This window comes from Neolamprologus multifasciatus, chromosome 10 (genome assembly GCF_963576455.1).
Source record: "Neolamprologus multifasciatus chromosome 10, fNeoMul1.2, whole genome shotgun sequence".
NCBI classification, from domain to species: Eukaryota; Metazoa; Chordata; class Actinopteri; order Cichliformes; family Cichlidae; genus Neolamprologus; species Neolamprologus multifasciatus.
This window is the reverse complement of record NC_140448.1, coordinates 2,142,805-2,161,802: the sequence shown is the minus strand read 5'-3', so window position 1 is coordinate 2,161,802 and position 18,998 is coordinate 2,142,805. Positions and strand designations below refer to the sequence as shown.

Here is an 18,998-nt window from a genome sequence, read left to right as displayed (position 1 = left end):
TGACTTTTGATACTTTTTTTGGTCTAAATAAATTGCACAATACATTTTAAGCAATAAATGGCAAAAAAGGAAGAGTGTAACAATTATGATACAAACTTGTATATGCAAATTAATATTTAATTAATTAAAAAAATAAATGGCCGAAGGTTTAATAGATTATTATTATTTAAATTATTTCATGGTTCAGGCTTTACAGGGTAAATATTCCTATCTAATACCTAACAGTACATTTAGCAGCTATCCATGGAAAGAACCAGAAAGAGAAAGAATACTAGATTCATGTTCAAGAGGAACATTACTCACATCTCAAGCGTAATGCTTTATAACTATAAAGGTGGCGATGTTGTTTGTTTTTGGTCATGTAACAGGTCAAAACATAGTCATGGCCTGGATGATTTAGAGCCTTTCTGCACAAATCATAAAAAGATTAAAAAGATAATAAAAAAACCCCCAACAACTTTATTATTATTTGAACATGAAACACTGTTCTGATTTCAATATTGTTTCAGATATTTGGACACTGAACAATCTCTAGATATTTGTCCTAGTTTCAAATGCGGCTTTCCAAAAGGTCAGTGGCATTGTCCCTTTGCATACACGTCAAGTATAGTGTACAGTGTCAGTTGTTGTTTGGTCTCCTTCAGTATTTTAGTCCACACCTGTGTCACTAATTTTATGTCATCACATGTTTATACTGTTTGTAAGCAGACTACACTTCATGTCAATTCTCAGGGATGCAAAATTACCATCAGGTGTACCCTACACTGTGTTGTAGGTTGCAGTGGTAGCTTGCTATGGCCATCTGCTGGCCTCATGGGGGAATGACATGTTTAGTCTGAGCATGCCTAACTGCTTTCACTTTCCCTTCCATTGCAAAATACACTGACCTGATGAACAAAAAGTGCACTGAGAGGTTTCTCCAGTTCATCCTGAAGGAAAGTTGTCCAGGGATGCCCAGGTTGCAGTGGTTGCACTGCTGCCTTGCAGAAAGAAGGCCCTTGGTTTGAACCCATGTATGTTCTCCGGATTAGTTGTGTCTGTGTGCTTCAGCTTCCACCTACAGCTGGTTTAGGTCAACTAGTGATTCTGTTTATCTGTTCATGTTATTGCTGTGACAGACTCTCACCCTGTTTATTCATTGAAAACATACTTGAGATTTATGCATGAGCTCATTGCCGTGTCATTCTTTGTCTTTACATACACTTTATACCTGCAGAACTCTTCAAATATGAATCACCAGTAGCAGCACCAGTATTTTTCTTCTAATAGCATATGTGTGGTGTACGCAAGGTACTGACCTAAAGCTCAACACACACACACACACCAGCAAAACCTTCAATTTTCACTGTGTGGCAAATGACAGTGAGTGTCCACTTTATTGTTTTTCAAACATGTAAACATACAAGACAGTGACTTTGAAACAATCACATACAGGACATGGTGTCAACCAATAAAATAGAAAATATCATATTCATCTTTATATACTGTATACCCAAACAAATGAACACTGCAAGTTTGCTAAAGCCAGAATTTTCTTTATATATATATAAATGAATATTACATTTCATTTACATCAGTTCACAATGGAATTAGCTGTTGTTTCTTTTCTACACAGTCCTTTCCTGGCACATTGCACATACCCTCAGAAATCCTGTTCAGAAAGGATTATTGGTCAAGGATCAGTTACTCTCTTCAGCTTATAGTCTTATAGCTGTGCCTGGTTTAAACCTGCAAGCGAGCACACTTCACAAACACAGGCACCATTTAGCTTTGCAAAAAGCAGAATGTGGGAGGTGCTAATAACTTCTCAGTATGATCTGAAGAGTGTCTAATTATCCACAAGGATATGGCTGCAGACAGAGATGCTCCAGGTACTGCGCAGTGTCTTACACTCCTGTTAAAATGGTGTATGATGCATCTGCTGCTTAGTTCAGTCAGTAGGGGCAGTTCAGTTAAAGAACGATATTGGGGAATTTATATATTTTACTACTGCTTTTCCAATGGCGTCTTTAATTTCTAAACATTACAATCAAGAAAAATATTTATGAGGCAAAGAGACAACACATTAATCAGTGGTTCAGTCTTTGTTCTACTGTCAATAATATCAAATAAACTTGGTAGCAAACATGCCTGGTGAGAAGACCTCTAATGGAAATCAGTCAAATTTACATGTAAGATTTTTGATTTTTTAAAAGCCAATTTTTTGGATTCATCAGTCAAAAAATATTTAGTGCTATTAGAGCATATTGTTTGGAATGGTAAGGGTGCACTGATGGATTATCTTGCTAATATTTACTCTTCGTGAGTAAACCTGAAATTTTAACCGAAGCATCCCGACCTGCAGCCCTCTTACATGTGCAAAATTAAGGCATAACTCCACCAATAATCACTCTGAGACACTTTCGTGTCCACACTGTGACAGTCAAATAAAAGGCAGTTTCAGAATAAATACACACTATGGTCCTTTTGCTGCCATTTTTGCTACATCCTACTGAGGTAGACAGATGCATACTGCAATAGTCACCTTGCCAACCAAACACTCCCTGATGAGGCAATATGTATCTACACTGGAAAAGCAGCAGATCCTTAAATAGTGCACCTCAGCCTAAAAAAAAACAGTACACACACTTCTTGTATTGTTTTTCCCTGTAACAGGTTAGGTGTCTGTACATTATGTTTCCTGTATTGTATACTGTTCCTTTTAGACTTGATAAAAAAAAATTTCAACTTGAGGCAACTGAAACACAAACGAACAAGAAAATCTGACTCATCTGCAGAAAATCACCTGCACATATTTTAGTGATACACAATAATTGTGACTTCTGCTTTCAAACACATTAAACTTTTTCAGGTATGATCATTTGTGGCAATTATTTGTCAAACAAAATAAATAAATGTAGACCGTTGTATTCGTGACATGTGCAAGTAGTCGCTGTCAACCAAACTGCTCTAAATAATCAGCCTCACAGAGATGCCAGTAAGAGTGGAAATGTTTCATTTGGGCATCGTGGGCTGAGAGAACAGAAGTGCCACACTTTTTGTTTGTGAGGGGCGGCCAATCAGGAGAAAGTAAGATGAAGGTATGAGGAATTAAAGCTAGGGATGCACCGATACCGATACTGGTATCGGGTATCGGGGCCGATACTGTTAAATTATGTGTGTACTCATACTCGTAAAAGTTAACCGATACCAAGAACCGATACTAACTTATTTCATTAATCAGAGGGTGGCATGTCATTTCTGTTGTAGTTTTTTAGATTGGCCACTAGGGGGACATCCCGCACTAAACAGGCACAGGGTTAGACGAGTGAGACTGGCGGCTCCAGATAAAAAAGAGAAACTGGAGGCTGCTGTAGCTAGGCTAAACAAAATGTCAGCAGTGTGGACCGGAACAGCCAACCTTAACTCAGGTTTTGGAAAAGCGATGAAAAATGTCAAGAGAAAATCCACTGGCAGTTAAAATAGCAGAGGCTCTGACTCATTTTGTCGCTCGTGGAAAACATAGGATTGCACTGTCTTCTCAGGATACTCGAGCTGCGATATGAAATTCCCAACCGCCCAGACAGTGCCAATAGTTCAGTGATATTTTGTAAAATTACAATGTGGAGACTCTGCAATAATTTAACAGAAGTGCTTATTTTTCACTTGTAATTTTTGTGGTCATTTTTATTAAGATTTTATTTTTTATTGGCAAGGAATATAATAAAACCTGTCTTCCAATTAATTGTATTTGTGTGTGTGGTAGAAGTATCGGTTTTTGTACTCTGTATCGGCAAGTACTCAGATCCAAGTATCGGTATCGTATCGGTTTGAAAAAATTGGTATCGTTGCATCCCTAATTAAAGCAGTTTGTTTCTGACAGTGGATGAGCTGCACCAAGGACCAGTATAAGATCAAGCCTCTTTTTGAAGAGCTGCTCTGGTCCTACAGTCAGAGCAGAACAGGTCCCCTTTAAAAAAACACAACATTTTATCTCCCTGGTCACCTTTCACAATTTTCAGACAATTCACTAGATCATAGTTTGAAAATCCGCCAATAATCATAAAACGTCCACATCCATGCTCTATTACAGACACCTTTCCTGCTGCTGTGTTGGCTGTATAAGTTAGTTATAACAGTACAAATCTGAAACAGTGAGGAGTGGTTACAACGTTTCTTTGTTGTTATATTTTAAGGAATAGCCAACAGCAGTTTCCAGGCACTCCACCAGGGAGCCTGCAGAGAGGAAGTCCAGCTCCACCTCAATAAATTTGATGTAAATGGCACAACGCTCAGGTGAGTCTTCACCTGCCTCGTCCGTCTGACTCGTTCCAGCGTCGTGACAGTTCACCTGCAGGAACCGCGTCACGGCGGAGGGCTCACCATGGACATAGTGTTTGCCAGAGCCCTGAAAGTGCTGAAAGAGACACTGCTGTATGGTCCTGTCCTCAGCTATGCCCAGGTAGCAGTAAGTGACTTTAGCCCCAGTCCTGTCACCACGATCTACTCCTTCTCCATGAAACTGAGCCCCATTCTCTAACCCACTCTGAGGTAAGCTGTGGTCTTCACTGTCACCTGGGGAAGAGGTCTGAGCAGTGCCATGAGAGGGCGACGCTGCCTCGTAGCCAATAGCGTATAGTCCATACGTCTTGGGAATGTCCCCAGGAAGGAGGTAGTGGGATGTGCCTCTGCTGCAGCTCGTCACCTTTGACTGGGACACACGGACCCAGTCCACCTCCATGTGCAGCTCAAGGCAACGCGCCTCGCTGATGGTAATGTCCAAAAACTTGTAGTAGACATTCTTCCAGTTCATCTTCTGAACTTTGGTCATGATGATGCGGCCTTCAGGCTTCTCCGGGTTGAAGTACTCACGCAGTCGTTTACCAAGCGGCACCTGTGAGCTGATTTCAGCATAGTGGTAACGCACGTGCTCACGCCAGCGCGTGTTGTACCCCACAGCAAAGATGGCCAGCTTGTTGGAGAGGTGTAGCCGGGAAAACTCAGTCCACGTCTGAAAGTGCTCCCACTTCAGCTGCACAGACTCAAGAATATGGATCACCGTCTGCATTGTGTCCCTTTTTCTGTGTGTAATATCAAAAAGCAGTGATGTCAGCTTTTGAGAGGTTATGCAGATTTTATAAACACCAACATAATCTGAGTTGCATTTACAAAGATGGATAAATCTTGATTCCCGTTGACTTACTGTGTTTGTTCTGACAGCTCCGCTTGGATCTGTAGGACTCTGTGTTTAGGCAACTGGATTTCTTCTGGTAGGAAAAAGCACAAATCTGAGTTCAAAACCACCTGCTGTGTCGTATATTTTTTGGATGTCATCCGCTAGCTAACACCAAACTCACCGGTCTCCATGTCTCCCTCCTGGAATGCAGAGTCCAGCACCTGGTTGCACCAGTCCTCCTGTGAGAAGTCTTCCAGAGTGCTACCATCAGACTCCATCTCCTGATACAGCCCACTGCTGTTGATGAGCACAGGGGCACAGCTCTGGGAGTCCCAGCCTCCCTGACCGAACACCTTCTCCAGCTGCTCGATAGTGTAGCTGCTCTTCCTTTTACCGATGCCGTGCTCCTTCACACGGCTGTAGCAGCGCCGCAGCGTCTGTTTGTAAAAGGAGGATGAACACATCTTTCACAATTAAAAACATCTTTACACTTCTTTACATTGTTACCAAAAGCTGACCAAGTCAGTAGGTAAGTTTTTTGTATCTGTGTAGCAATTATTTCTCCTAAATGCATTCTTAAAACACCACCTGTTGCTTTAAGGGTGATGAATAATCTAGTTTGGTTAAATGCACAGAACAATAAGTACACGTTTATTTAAGAAATCACACTTTTTACTGCTCTTTAAGTTAATTCACAACACTGTGATGACAAATGCTGTGGTGCTGGTTACACCTATGCCTGGCCCTGAAAGGTGCAGCTCATACCTAGCTGCCTCCTTCACCACCTGCCTCTCCTACCCTCAGCAAGATGCCTAATCCAGCCACAACACGGTAGGCCCTCATCGGTCTCCAAGGCAGAGACAGACCTTATCATATGTCGAAACAAGAACAAAAACAAAACAATGCAAAACAGCACTTTTGATGATGAAACATCAACATTTTGAACTGAAATGAAACCAAAAAGAAAAAAATCCAGCACCACCTTTCAAATGGAGATTATGTCGAAATTTGAACGACACTGCCTGCATCCACTTTATCAGGTTTTTATCGCATACCAATGTGATGTATGTGTTTACGTCAACAAATCAAAATCACTGTGTATGCGAACGGACAAAAAGGTTAGCGCTTTAAATGTATCTGTGAAAAACAAAAAACCCTGCGATTACGATTGCACTGTAGCACTCGAATGTTTTAGGATTTAAAAAAAAAACAATACAATTTCATTATTTAAAAATCCAATACGCCGGTATATATATACCATATATTTTCTTCTTTCATACACACAAAACATAAACTGACTTTGTTATGCGGAATCATTTGTTTACTCATTTACACTCTGCCCTGTTCCAAACAGCTGGCTGTCTTCCAAGTAGGTGTTTACAAACAGGGAAGTTCTACAGTGCCATCTGGTGGACAAACTATACAACACCAACGATCAGATTTAAAGGACGTGTCTCTCGTCTCTTTTCTTTTTAAATTGACTTTTTTTTTTTTTTGCCTTTTTAAAGACTGCAAATATTAGCAAACAGCTAACATTTGCTGTTTCAAGAAATAATAATAATTATAAAAACATTTGCTGTTAACATCTACCTGCTGATAAATCCATTGGGTTCTACTAGAGCATAGGTGTGAAACTCTGGCCCTAATTACATTTGGCCCGCGAAGCCATACCAAATTACTATTAGAGCTGGCCTACTGGTATTATACAGCTAATATATATATTGTTTAGTATTAAGCTTTGCTTGTTCCATATTCAGTTTTTCAGCAAAATGTGTTTGAGTCCATAAGAAAAGATTCATTCTTATATCTGGAGGAATAAATATATTTCAATAAATATTAACGTTAGCCCGCGACTTTGTTCCAGTTTTGAATTTTGGCCCACTGTGTATTTGAGTTTGACACCCCTGTACTAGAGTGTTTCCACAGGCCATGTTAACATGGACAAAAACCTGTCCAGAAAACTAGAGTTCCCTGCAGCTTTCCAAAAATAGAAATGTACTTTTGTTTGAATGAGTCTGACTGAATGTAAGTACCCTAGAACAACTAATCTGAGAACAGCATTAATTTCCATACGCATGATTCACAGTTAGGTGGGTAATCAGAGACTCTAGAAAGTGAATGATATTTGGCGACTTCAAGTCTCCATGGATGAAATAACTGCATGTGATGCAAAGTTGGTGGGACCCATGTTCAACTTTCAGGCGAGCGACTGAAGAGACAACCAGTGAGAGTGAAGAATACCGTTGATTGACATATGACCTGCTAGAAAATACATTAGAGGGTCACTTAGGCAACTGGAGCCTGGAATGGCCACAAGTGAACCGCTGTTTTATTAAACTGAGCATGGCAGGAGCTGACTTCCTGTCTAGTTACTTTTGGCCAAGGTGCTTAACAAGAATAAGCCCATCTGTGACGATGAGGAGGGCTTGTTTACTTCCTAATGGTAGCCACACAAAGCATAGATGGAAGCTGATCTCAGAGCAGTTTAAAGCAGAGCCAGCGGCAGCTTGTCCAGTATGTTAATCTCAGTAATGACACAACAATAACATTTAATAATGGTGCAGCAGATGGTGCAAATATAATGTGATTGAATAAACTAATGACATGAATCAATATAAATTGCAACATTAATAACAACTGGAAAATATTATTATCACTTTATGGTTTGTTAACAGTAATATAACACTTGACTGAGTTTCTATTTAACATATATGAGTGATGATCATTATAAAGTGTTAAGGACCTTTCTAATGACTTGTGTGAAACATTCATCTGTGTGTCTGTTACAGGAAGTCAGATGAATAAATCAAAGGGAACTGACTTCACTCTAATAAAGGATATCATCTCTGATAATTGAAGTGGTTATAAACAGAAGACGCACAATAACAGGCATGACAGCCGCAATAAGCCTCCTGTACATGTGAGGGAGGCGGGATGAGGGCAGCCATGTCCACAGAGCGCACTTGTGTTTAGCAGAAACAACACGTTAAAATATGATTGAACTTGTTTATCTGCGTGTGAGCCACACTGTAGATTAACAGGTAGCAGCTCCACCTCAGTGTCACAGCTACAGGTCCAGGTGCTGGTGATGGAGGGTTAGTATGTGATGTTAAAGCTATTGTTGCATTCTCTGAAGCTCATTTACCTTCATCCTCTCCCTGCACTGGGACGGGGTCCTCTCGTATCCCAGCTCCGACAAGGCTCTGGACACCCGTTCGTACATGGCAGGACCGGGGGCCTTACCAGAGAACACGGTGCCGGCGACCTCCAGCTGCTGCATCCTCGCCTCCGTCAGCCTCTCGTTACCCCACACCGCGATGAGGGCGTTTGTCTCGGAGGGCGTCCACGACATCCCTCGGCAAGCCGTGAAGCTGTTGGAGGAGGATGAGGCCGTGTTCCGGCCCGCAGCCCCCGAGCTCACGTTCAAAGGCGAGAAGCGGTTTGGCGTCGAGGGATTAGAGTGATATTGATTACTGTCACTCAAATCCTCCGATTCAGGGGATGGCACCTCGGTTTTCGGTACCTTTAACGGCGTCGATATCTCTGGAGAATGCTCTGTGTTACTGGACGCCGCCATGTTGCCTCTGTTGCTAAGGGGAGGGGAGGGAAAGTGACGTCCGGCTTGGAAAAAAGCACGGCGTGGATCCTGGAGGGATTATGTAGTCTAAACCAGTTTCTCCTGGCACTCAGTTATTGTATTTGTGTTGCTATCTCACTGATGAAGAACAATTAATTAAAAAGGATATCCAGCAGGATTTACAAGCAAAATATCCACATTTGATGGAAAGATGAAAAAAAAAAGGATTGCATTTATATAGCACTTTACAATTCCACTATTCATTCACTCTCACATTCACACACTGGTGGAGGCAGCTACAGTTGTAACCACAGCTGCCCTGGGGCAGACTGACAGAAGTGACTGCCATATCGCGCCATCGACGCCAGTAGGATAAAGTGTCTTGCCCAAGGACACAACGACCAGGACAGAGGGGGATCGAACCGGCAACCTTCTAGTTACAGATGAGGCGCCCAACCCCCTGAACCACCGTTGCATAATAATAGTGAAATATGAGACCAGTTCAGTTCAATTCAATTCGATTCAATTCAAAATCACAACAACAGTCGCCTCAAGGCACTTTATCTTGTAAGGTTGACCCTATGATAATACATACAGAGGAAAAACCTAACAATCATACACTGAAAAAAATATGTTGTTGGATTTACTTAATTCAATGGTGGACATTTGTTGCACACAGATGTTTTGCTTTGGCAGCAACTTAAACAATTGAGTTAAATTAACACAATTTATTCATGTTCAATAAACCTGTGCAATTTGTGTTGATAAAATGTGACTTAAACATGTTTTGATGAAGTAATTTGAGCTCATGGAATATTTTAATCCTTCACAATTTTTTCACTTTATCCCAACACCATTCAATAACTTTTACCCAATACTACTTGGTCACTTAAATACTACATGTTATCTTCAAATTACATTTTGCTATTATATTCTAGTATCAAATACACAATTTTCAAATGGAGGCCTTATAACAGATTGTATTGTTCTCTTCCAAGATGGTTGCTGGCATCCACCAGTAACCTTTAAAAACAAAATGTCTAATTTCACTGCATTGACAGTAGGTAAAGAATTAAACTGACATTACTCCTCCACTGAATCTATATAAATCAACAGTTAAATAATGTCAGTTCTTCCGTGTTCTCTGGAATCAATCACAGCAAAGAAATTAGACTCTTTTAAAAATGTTACAGGACAATACAAAACATTCTATTTAAGGACTCTGACGTCAAGATTCTGTTAAACAACAATTATAACTAAACAATTTGAGGTAATGTTAGTTTCCATTAACATTAAATTAGGTTACTGATTTGGCAAACACCTTCCTATTAACATTACCCATTTTACCCCAATAACTAAAGAAATTAGCACTTGCAGGTCAAAAACTTTATTCAAGAGACTGAAAAATAACATTGATACAGTGACTGTCAAAAATTACAGCACTGATCATACTGTGACATCCTGGTTCAAAACAGCACACTTAGAAATATTCAACGTTCTTTACTTCAACTGAAAATACCATTTCACACGACCCATATGGGATATTTAGACTGTATAACTGTTCACGCTACATCTCTTCACTAGTAAAAGAAAGAAAAAATACAAAGAGAAATTTAAAAATGCTGCCAAACAGACAAACAGAGAACTTGTACAGAGCAAAAGGAAAAACAAACAACAACAAAAAAAACGGCTCATCCTCATGGCAGTTGTAGAGTATATAAAAATGAACCCTGCGATCTGTTCCAAAAATGCAGCAGAACAAGTGTGAGATTTAATGTCTTCTCACCTAGAGCTGATCACCTTGCATGCATAACAGTGAGCTTTCCTTGCAGGAGCAGTTTTGTCTTAGTTGTGAGCTTTTCTTGAGAGCTGAGTTGCATCCAACACAATTACCACCCTTTGAATCACCTCAAAAGTGTAGCAGAGCTGTGATGGGTAACTCATATTGAAGAAATAAAAAAGGTCCAAACAGCATGGCTACTGCAAAGGTCACGTTATCCAGATCTTGAAGAACTACTATACCCTTGATGATGATGCCAACATCAGAAAAGTCATTGCCTGGCGTATCCTCTGGAGACAGATGTTCATTGTGGTTTTCTCAATCTGTGCAGTGGCCTCAGTCAAGTCCTGGTTAAACACAAAACATTTTTTTAAGATTCCTTTTTAAACTCATCTCTTTCGAATCTACCAGTTCTAATGTCAGAGTAATTTAAACCAATGAAAGCAACATAGTAAATAGCTATAGCCAAAGAGTGGCCTGCAATGCTGCCATTCATGGTCTAACAGAGTTTCTAAGAGAGAGTGAAAAACATAAGAATTTCAAATGCTTTACATTAATTTTTGTTAGAAAGACACCGGCCCATCAGAAATCCAGGTTATGTCACTCAGAAGATGTTAGAATTTAGACTTTCAGCCCCACAATTTGGTTAGCTGTTGGTCAGTTGGTCATTTTTTTTTTTCAAACAAAAGCTAATGTAAATATTGGTGGGATTTTCCTTTGTTCACTAGAATGACAAATTTAAAGTTTTTTCACACTGATGTGACCCCTAATACAGGGGTGGGGGTGGGGTCTCAAGGGCCGGCGGCCGAGTTCACTACCAGGCCTCATGTGAACTTCAAATTATTAAAGAGAACTACTGGTCCTAACCAGTCCAATGAGGATCACGTGGATAACTAAATGCATTTTTAAATGTTGCAAAGCCACAATCTACTCATAAAACACTCACCATGAACTCCTGCACCAAGATGTTGCAATTGTCTTTCACACAGATGCGGAGCACTTTGATGAGGGACTCCCTTTGAGCATTAATGTCATCCTAAAGTATTATAACAAAGAAAACAGAGATTTGTGAACTTTTCAGTAGCACAGAAGAAAATGATCCCAGACAAAAACTCTTGACTTTTTAAACCAGTCAACATGCAACACCAGCATCTACAAAGCAATACCAAAAGTTCCTGTTTGACATCAACTTTATGGATATATAGTTTCCAGAACATATATTTTTAAAAAAAGATAATTTTTTCTCAGTGGGCAAGTAAATGCGTGATGAAAATTATGGCATCCTTTCAGTGGAATCAGTACTCACAGGTAATAGTTGACTGTTTCAATGGATGCAGCATAAAATTATTTTACTGACCTAATGCAATACATATACACTTTGTAGTTAAAGAATTTTAAAGTTCTTACTGTCATCATGGCAGCTACATCCTTTAGCTTTGTGCCCTGTTCCCCCGATCACTTTGCAAACACTTTCAGCAGACTGTCAGAGAGAAACTCAGCTCCGTCAGAAACCTTGACTGTAAAGGCATGTTTGGGATGCACTGGAATACTGCATTTTATCTGAAATGACATAAAATTATTTTTGAAATAACAGCAGGCACTGTGCTTGGTTAATCAGTAATGTTTTGTTGAATAAAACCTGTGTTTCCAGATCTTATGGGATTAAAAAAATCCAAAGATGTTTGTTTCTGATTTGCAACCCAACAACCCACAAGTTACAACCTCATTTTAGTACAAGTGTGCATTAATGTGAGTCCCGTAATCACCTTTCTGACAATACATACAGGTATAAGTTAAACCTATGGCAGATTTTGGATTTCTCAGTTGTATTAATAGGGTGGTCTATTGGTGTATGCATGCACCTAATAATTATACAAAACCTATTATAATTAAGTTACAGAAACCTTAAGCGAAAATAGAATATACTTTCTTACCATAACACCTTGAACCCACAATCCATCAGCTGACTCCTGGTGAAATGCAGAATAGAGGTCGTCTCTCAATGTGCAGCAAAAAAAAAAAACAGAAACAAAAGGACAGCAGGTGAGGGCAGGAGGGGTAGGGATGTAAGCTAGCATAATGCTGCTAATGATATTAGCTAAAGCTGTCCAAAATCTCACTAACACCACGGTGCAGTAAATACACAATGTAACTGAAGAGTCAGTTGGCAAATCTATTCACACAGAAAACCAAATTATGGTATGAGTGCCTCATAATTAGGTTTAATGTGATATAACGGCTCTTGTGCCAAAGACAAATTCAAATGAAAAAGCGCCAATTCTTTGACAACAGATAAAACAGCAAATAAGCTAACGGGTCTTTTTTAGCATGTTACATGGCGACACTCTAGACGTTTAACTACATTTGGCTGAAATATGGTAAATATTAATTCAAAAAAATCAAGACATACCAAAAACGTTGAGTTGGCTGCTCGACTTGACTGAGATGGATGCCTTTTTTGAACCACGATCCAAAGCCCGCGAGATGAAATCACGCGTGGTTTCACGAGATTTAATGTTGCTATCTTATTGTCTTACTTCACCTGAACATGATATGAACAATTTAATACACCCTTTCTGCATATCATGTAGTTTTTACACTATATGGTTACATTTATCTTTAAAACATGAGGCAATTGTGATACATGCAAGATGCTTACATAAATCCAAGAGATGGCCAGTGCCTTTTTTTCAGTGTATGACCCCCTATGAGCAAACACTTTGGCAACAGTGGGAAGGAAAAACTCCTTTTTAACAGGAAGAAACCACCGGCAGAACCAGGCTCGGGGAGCGCGGCCATCTGCCGGACCGGTTGGGAGGACAGAAGGAAGACAGGATAAAAGACATGCTGTGGAAGAGAGACAGAGATTAATAACAAGCAGGGGCGGTCCTGGCTAGTTTGGTGCCCTGGGCGAGCACTCCCTCTCTCCCCTCCACCGACACACACACACATAAAACATATTAAAGATTGTACATTATACTGTACACCATACTGAATTTAACCAGATAAATATTTTAGATAGTGTGTGTGTGTGTGTGTGTGTGTGTGTGTGTGTGTGTGTGAGAGAGAGAGAGAATGCAAATGGTTAACAAACAGCCATCATACATTGAGAATAGCAGACAAATCAACATTACACATCTTCCAATTAATGGCTAACTAATATTATGCCAAACACAGTTCAAAAGATTCAATAAGTCACATCAGTGTCTACAGTCTGTTACAGTTTTCCCAATCCCTACTAATGAATGTTATCTATTTTCAGGATACAAAATACCTGCCATTATCCAAAGACACATCTGCTTACCTGTATCTTTTGCTTGTTTCTCCTCTTCTTTTCTCTTTTTTTCTAAACTGAGGATCTGATGGCTTTGACCTTTTCTTGTCCATCTTCCATCAGTCATTTTGCACTCCAGTATCAACACCCAACCCCACAACATAAATTAATAGACTAATAGACCTTCACCTTGTATAGGGTTTTTTCTTCTTCTGGGATTTCACACAGAAACATAATTTATACATAACGTATTTGGATTGACAATATTATGAATGTGCAGTGTATGGAAGCAGCATCAGCAGCCTACACCTAGACCAATGAATGCTGAAGTGTGCATGGTGGTTCACGGCGTGAAGTGTGAAAGAACCTGCTAGTGTTTTTATTATTGTTTGTTCATGCTTGCTATTGTGCTTTCATCAATTATTTTAACTTGTATTATTTAAGAAGGAAATGGCCCTCAAATAGAGACCACGATGTCACGGTGATATCACAGTTTTAGATCTTTGGTGTTGGTGTTTTGGGTTTGTTATGCTGCCAGACAAGAATGCATTTGGTCCATATGGACTGCTGGTATCATCTAAAGCTAGCAAGCATGGTTAACAACTTGCATCCATGCCCTCCCACTGAACTTTTTGGGGGATTTCCTTCCTCTTTGGAAGTAATAGAGGCCACCCAAACACCTGAGATATCAATGGAAAGCCCAAGATGTCCTCTATTTAGTACATCAGGACTCATAAGTCAAAAGATACAGACCAAAAACAAATCTCCATTTCAGAGAACATAAATGAATAGGCTGTTTTTCAGGAGGATATTACCTACAGCTGCAAATGTACATATCAGTTAATTAGTAACAAACTAAAAAAACATTCAGTTAAAACAAATGCACACACTTGTATGGTCGGTACTAAACAGTCAGCAAAAATACTTACAAAAATGATAAAAGATAACAATTCTGTTAAAAATGATCTAGACATCAAAAACAGCTCAAACACAGCTGATAGATCCAGTCCCCTGGCTGTTAGACTAGCTGTGTCAAACATAAGGCCGCAGGAAGCAGAAGTGGCCTGGCAAACACTCTAATTGAGCCTTACTGAAGGGCTTTGGGAGTAAAGGAGAGCATAAATATACGATTTTTAACTGTGACTTAATTGACCTGCACAAGGCTTCATTCATACTTCACTAAAGTAGTAAAGTAATTGATAGACAATTAAATAACAGAAAAGATTTTTCACAGTTTTTTTTTTTTTTTTTTTTTAAATAATGGGACTGTAGTAGAAAAAATTGGACTTTTTCTGTGAAACAAACAATTTTCGGTTTCGTAATTACAAGACAGTCTGGGCAAAGAGCTACCAGAAGTAAATTTTAAACATTTACTTCTTACAATTTAAGCCTGTAGAGCCACTCTGACACATTTATTTCATCATGCAGAAAAAAACTGCATGTATTGTTAAAATTACACTTTTTTTCTTATACTAATTAATCATAGAGATTAAATATGTAGTTTCACTGGTCTGACTCATGGAAGGCCACAATCAGCTGTACGTGGTCCGTGATGAAATATATTTAGAGGAGTCGCAGCTTTCTTAGTGACTTCATCAGTTCTGGAGATGCTGATTGGTGTTGGGATTAAATAAGTTGCAGTGCCTCAATAATGCTATGCTTTTTTATTAATAAGTGTTATAAAGTTATATAGTGTAGTATTAAGTGGACACAGCTCTGAAAAATAAAGGCATTAGACCATGTGTCCTTGGGGAGTAGAAAGCTGTAGACTCTCGCTCACGCTTGCCTGGGAAACTGTAGATAAGAGGGGACCATCTCTAGTGGAAAGTTACTGAGACACTGTTGTTTAGACTAGAATGAGAGAGCTTCTGTAATAAAACTGTTAGGGGCACACCACCATTTTGAGATCCGCGACAATGTGTCATGCAGGAGGCATCTCCCTTCTAGAAGTAATAAAGTGTTAAATTTTCTACTGAGCAGTGTTTTGTCTTCCATCGGATGCCTCTGAGGAATCAAAAGAACTCGGTGAAGTATTGATATTTACAATTGGGGGTTTGTCCGGGATTCCGATAGGAGGCTAAGGAAGACAGATTGGGCGCGATCTGGGAGCTCAACCAGCAAAGCGATCAGAGACCCGGGTCATTTTGAAATAAAGGTAAGCACCACCTGTTAAATCAAAATGTGCACTTTCGAGCTTATCTAAATTGTCTGTTCACCAAGTTGATTGAATTCTCAGTGTCAATTTGCTGCAGTAGACAAAGAGGCGGTGTGTGATCATCATCCATCCCAGTGCGTTAGAGCAACTAAATTGGGGTGTAATAAGCCGAGTAAACCAATTGGCTGTTGCAGATGACGACTGAAAGTAAGAGAGTAAGAGTAACAAGCCGTCTAGGACTTTGTTGGCTGTAGTGTTTAACAAAAAAACGCTGACACGTGTCATCAGTGTCTGCTTTTAAATCTTTATTAAAGACTCATTCATATTATACGCTTTTTGTTTGTTCTTTAAAAAATATTTTTTTTGACATTCTTTGGTTAACTACAATCAGTTCTTTTAGATTTCTATGTTAATTTTAAGTTGTTCATCACTATAATAATCACATTGTATCTTATTTTGACATTCCACGTGTCTTTATTAGCCTTTTTTAACTGATTTGCTGGTTTTGATAAGTACTATACAATAAACCTTATCAATTTTAAAATGACATTAATATTTTAAGTATCTTGTGAAAATGAAGTTAATAAGGTGCAGAGTCCAATTTAATCCAATGCAAAACTATATTTCCCATTCAGGAAGTGTTTGTCCCAGCATAAAGTGACAATAAAACGCATCACAGAGACTTTTGCTCATTTTCAGTTCAGTTTGTAAATATAGTCACCAAGGTTTGGAAAAGAGTTTAATACAGCAGATGAAAACGGTCTCAGTAGCAAAAAGTGAACACACAAACACACCAAAATATAGATTTTATGACTCTAATAGTGATTTTTTTAAAACTGAAATTTAAACTTTAGTTTAGCTCTTAAGGTCTGTTTCTTCACATCTCCAAAGCAAGTCACATTTTTACAATATCCTTTGACTGTATTCACACAGACTTTGACACTAAACATTTTTCCTGGGAAGTGTGTCCTGTGCAAAGTGGCTTTCGAGATCTGTGCACATGGTTTGAATAATTTGGAGAAATGAAATCTCCTACAAGACTCATGTACGTGCACATCTATTTTCTGAAGGCTTGAAAGCATTTTAGATCTTGGTATGACAACAGCACACCCTGTGTCAGAGGTTTAAATTCCAACAGTCACTCTTTGAGATAAGGTTTTATATTGGCACCCGAAGTTGGAACCCTCTGATATAATTTTATGGATTTGTTGATTTGCTTAGTTTGTCTCAATGACAATCTCTTTTATATTTTATGTCACTGATGAAAATGATTAAAAAAATGGTACAATTTTATCTACACGTTCTTTCTCAGTGGATCAAGTGTTAGCTAAAGTGGTTTTCCTTTATGCCAAAAAATCTCACCAGTTAGTGTCAGTAATTAACGACAGATACGTTACACAGACAGTCTATGTATCCACTGTAACAATGTTATACTTCATTATGGGCAAATGAATGTCAAAGGTAAAACTGAAGTCATTTGTAGATCTTATCCAGTATATCTACTTCAAGATTTTATATTCTATATTTGTGAAAAAACATCACAGCACCAAATAAACAAAGTAACAAACATAGGCACAGAGTGCCTTTTCTGCTGATCCTCACAACTGCACCCAGAGGGCAACGTGTAACATGACACAGCAGTTAGAGGGCAGTGAACAAGAATTTTTATTGAATTTTGAGTATATAATTGGTTATTTCATGGCCCCATTGATTGATTGTGGCATTATTTACTTCATCTTCTCTGTGACAGTGTTTGATTGGCTTTCTTCAGGGACTGCAGGTCATTCAGTCCAGCTCTGCCATCTGTCCAGTGCTTGGCTGTGTGTGTGTGTGGTCAACATAGTCCTAACCTGGCCAAAGGGATAGGTCAGGACCCTGTATAATTTTCTTTGAATGAGGTCTGTGGACTGCTGTCTATTAAAGGTCAGAGACAGGAAGCAATCGACAGTCTAACTTTCAGTGTGAAAAAGTAGCTGCTAATAATACAACATGTCATGTTTTGTCACGGTCTGCGGAGACAGGCCGTGCGGTGGTGTGTGTAATGGACCCAGGTGCGTACACAAGTGAGTAGACGGGAGTGAACTTAACAGAAAGCGAGCCTTTATTATGGCTGAAGACAAAGTGTACAAACAAAGCAGGGATAGCGTGACTAAACTAGACTATAACTAAACTGGGAAAACTAATACTGTGACAAACTAAGAAGACTCAGAGACGATGATGATCACTGCAAAGACTGACTGTGAAAACATGGAGGTGAGAACACAGACAACGCGACACTGAACACAGCAAGACTGAGGACTAAATACACACATGAGGTGATCAGGGGAAGTGGAGACACATGAGGACACAGCTGACTAGAAGGAAACATAATTACAGCACAGGGGAGAGTAAACCTAAATGCAGTGAACAAAGAACACCAGACTCTTTCAAAATAAAACAGGAAACCCAGAGACATGAAGATAAATCATGACATGAACTTAACATAACCACACAGACATGAAACATGACAGGTAGACGCACAAATCAGGGAGACTGATTACAGGGGGAGATGACAGAAACAACTAAGAAATAAAGGACTAAATAGCCACCTAGAAATTAACTAGATCAAACATGGATACAAAAATACATAAAACTCAAACACTGGGTCACACGACCCAGCCCGTGACATGTTTTCTGTCAGGATAAGACGATGCGTGAAGTATTCTGGAACAATGACAATAGGTTTAGTATTTTTACTGGTTAGACTTTCTGGGAATGTAGCTCATGTTTGAACTGAAATGAAATAATATGAATTTAATATCAAATAAATATATACACAATTATTATGAAGCTATTTGATCACTCAAAGCACTTTAAACAACTTGCCTCATTCACCCATTTGTATTCCATGTTTTCTATCTAAGTGCTTTCTATCTAACATTCACACAGATGAATGCATCAGAGAGGAACTCGGGGTTTAGTATTTGTAGATGAGGTGCTCTACCTCCGGAGCCACAGAAAGTCCTACCTTATCCCTGTTGTAGATTAACACAGATCCCTACACAGTCTACTTGGGTG

At 39.2% G+C, this 18,998-nt stretch overlaps 1 protein-coding gene and 1 long non-coding RNA gene across 2 annotated transcripts; both read right to left on the bottom strand.

Moving 5' to 3' along the window:
* Positions 1-1,334: 1,334 nt before the first annotated feature.
* Positions 1,335-8,878, bottom strand: msantd2 (Myb/SANT DNA binding domain containing 2). Its single transcript, XM_085175378.1, has 4 exons — positions 8,301-8,878; positions 5,337-5,592; positions 5,183-5,246; positions 1,335-5,060 (listed from the first exon to the last, which is right to left on the bottom strand). Exons 1-4 carry the CDS (start codon positions 8,730-8,732, stop codon positions 4,145-4,147), a joined length of 1,668 nt encoding a protein of 555 aa, XP_085031504.1. The 5' UTR covers positions 8,733-8,878; the 3' UTR covers positions 1,335-4,144.
* Positions 8,879-10,680: 1,802 nt separating this feature from the next.
* Positions 10,681-12,615, bottom strand: LOC146509319 (uncharacterized). The gene is made up of 4 exons (XR_014876529.1): positions 12,447-12,615; positions 11,920-12,072; positions 11,459-11,548; positions 10,681-10,859 (listed from the first exon to the last, which is right to left on the bottom strand). It is a non-coding gene; the product is annotated as an uncharacterized LOC146509319 (long non-coding RNA).
* Positions 12,616-18,998: the final 6,383 nt, after the last annotated feature.

Bases quoted from the DNA above. Each gene is read 5' to 3' on its own strand.
- msantd2 (XM_085175378.1), bottom strand. From the start codon at position 8,732: ATGGCGGCGTCCAGTAACACAGAGCATTCTCCAGAGATATCGACGCCG. The intron at 5,593-8,300 runs GTAAATGAGCTT...TTTTACAAACAG, and splicing joins AGTGCAGGGAGAGGATGAAG to ACGCTGCGGCGCTGCTACAG. The intron at 5,247-5,336 runs GTGAGTTTGGTG...TTTTCCTACCAG, and splicing joins GGAGGGAGACATGGAGACCG to AAGAAATCCAGTTGCCTAAA.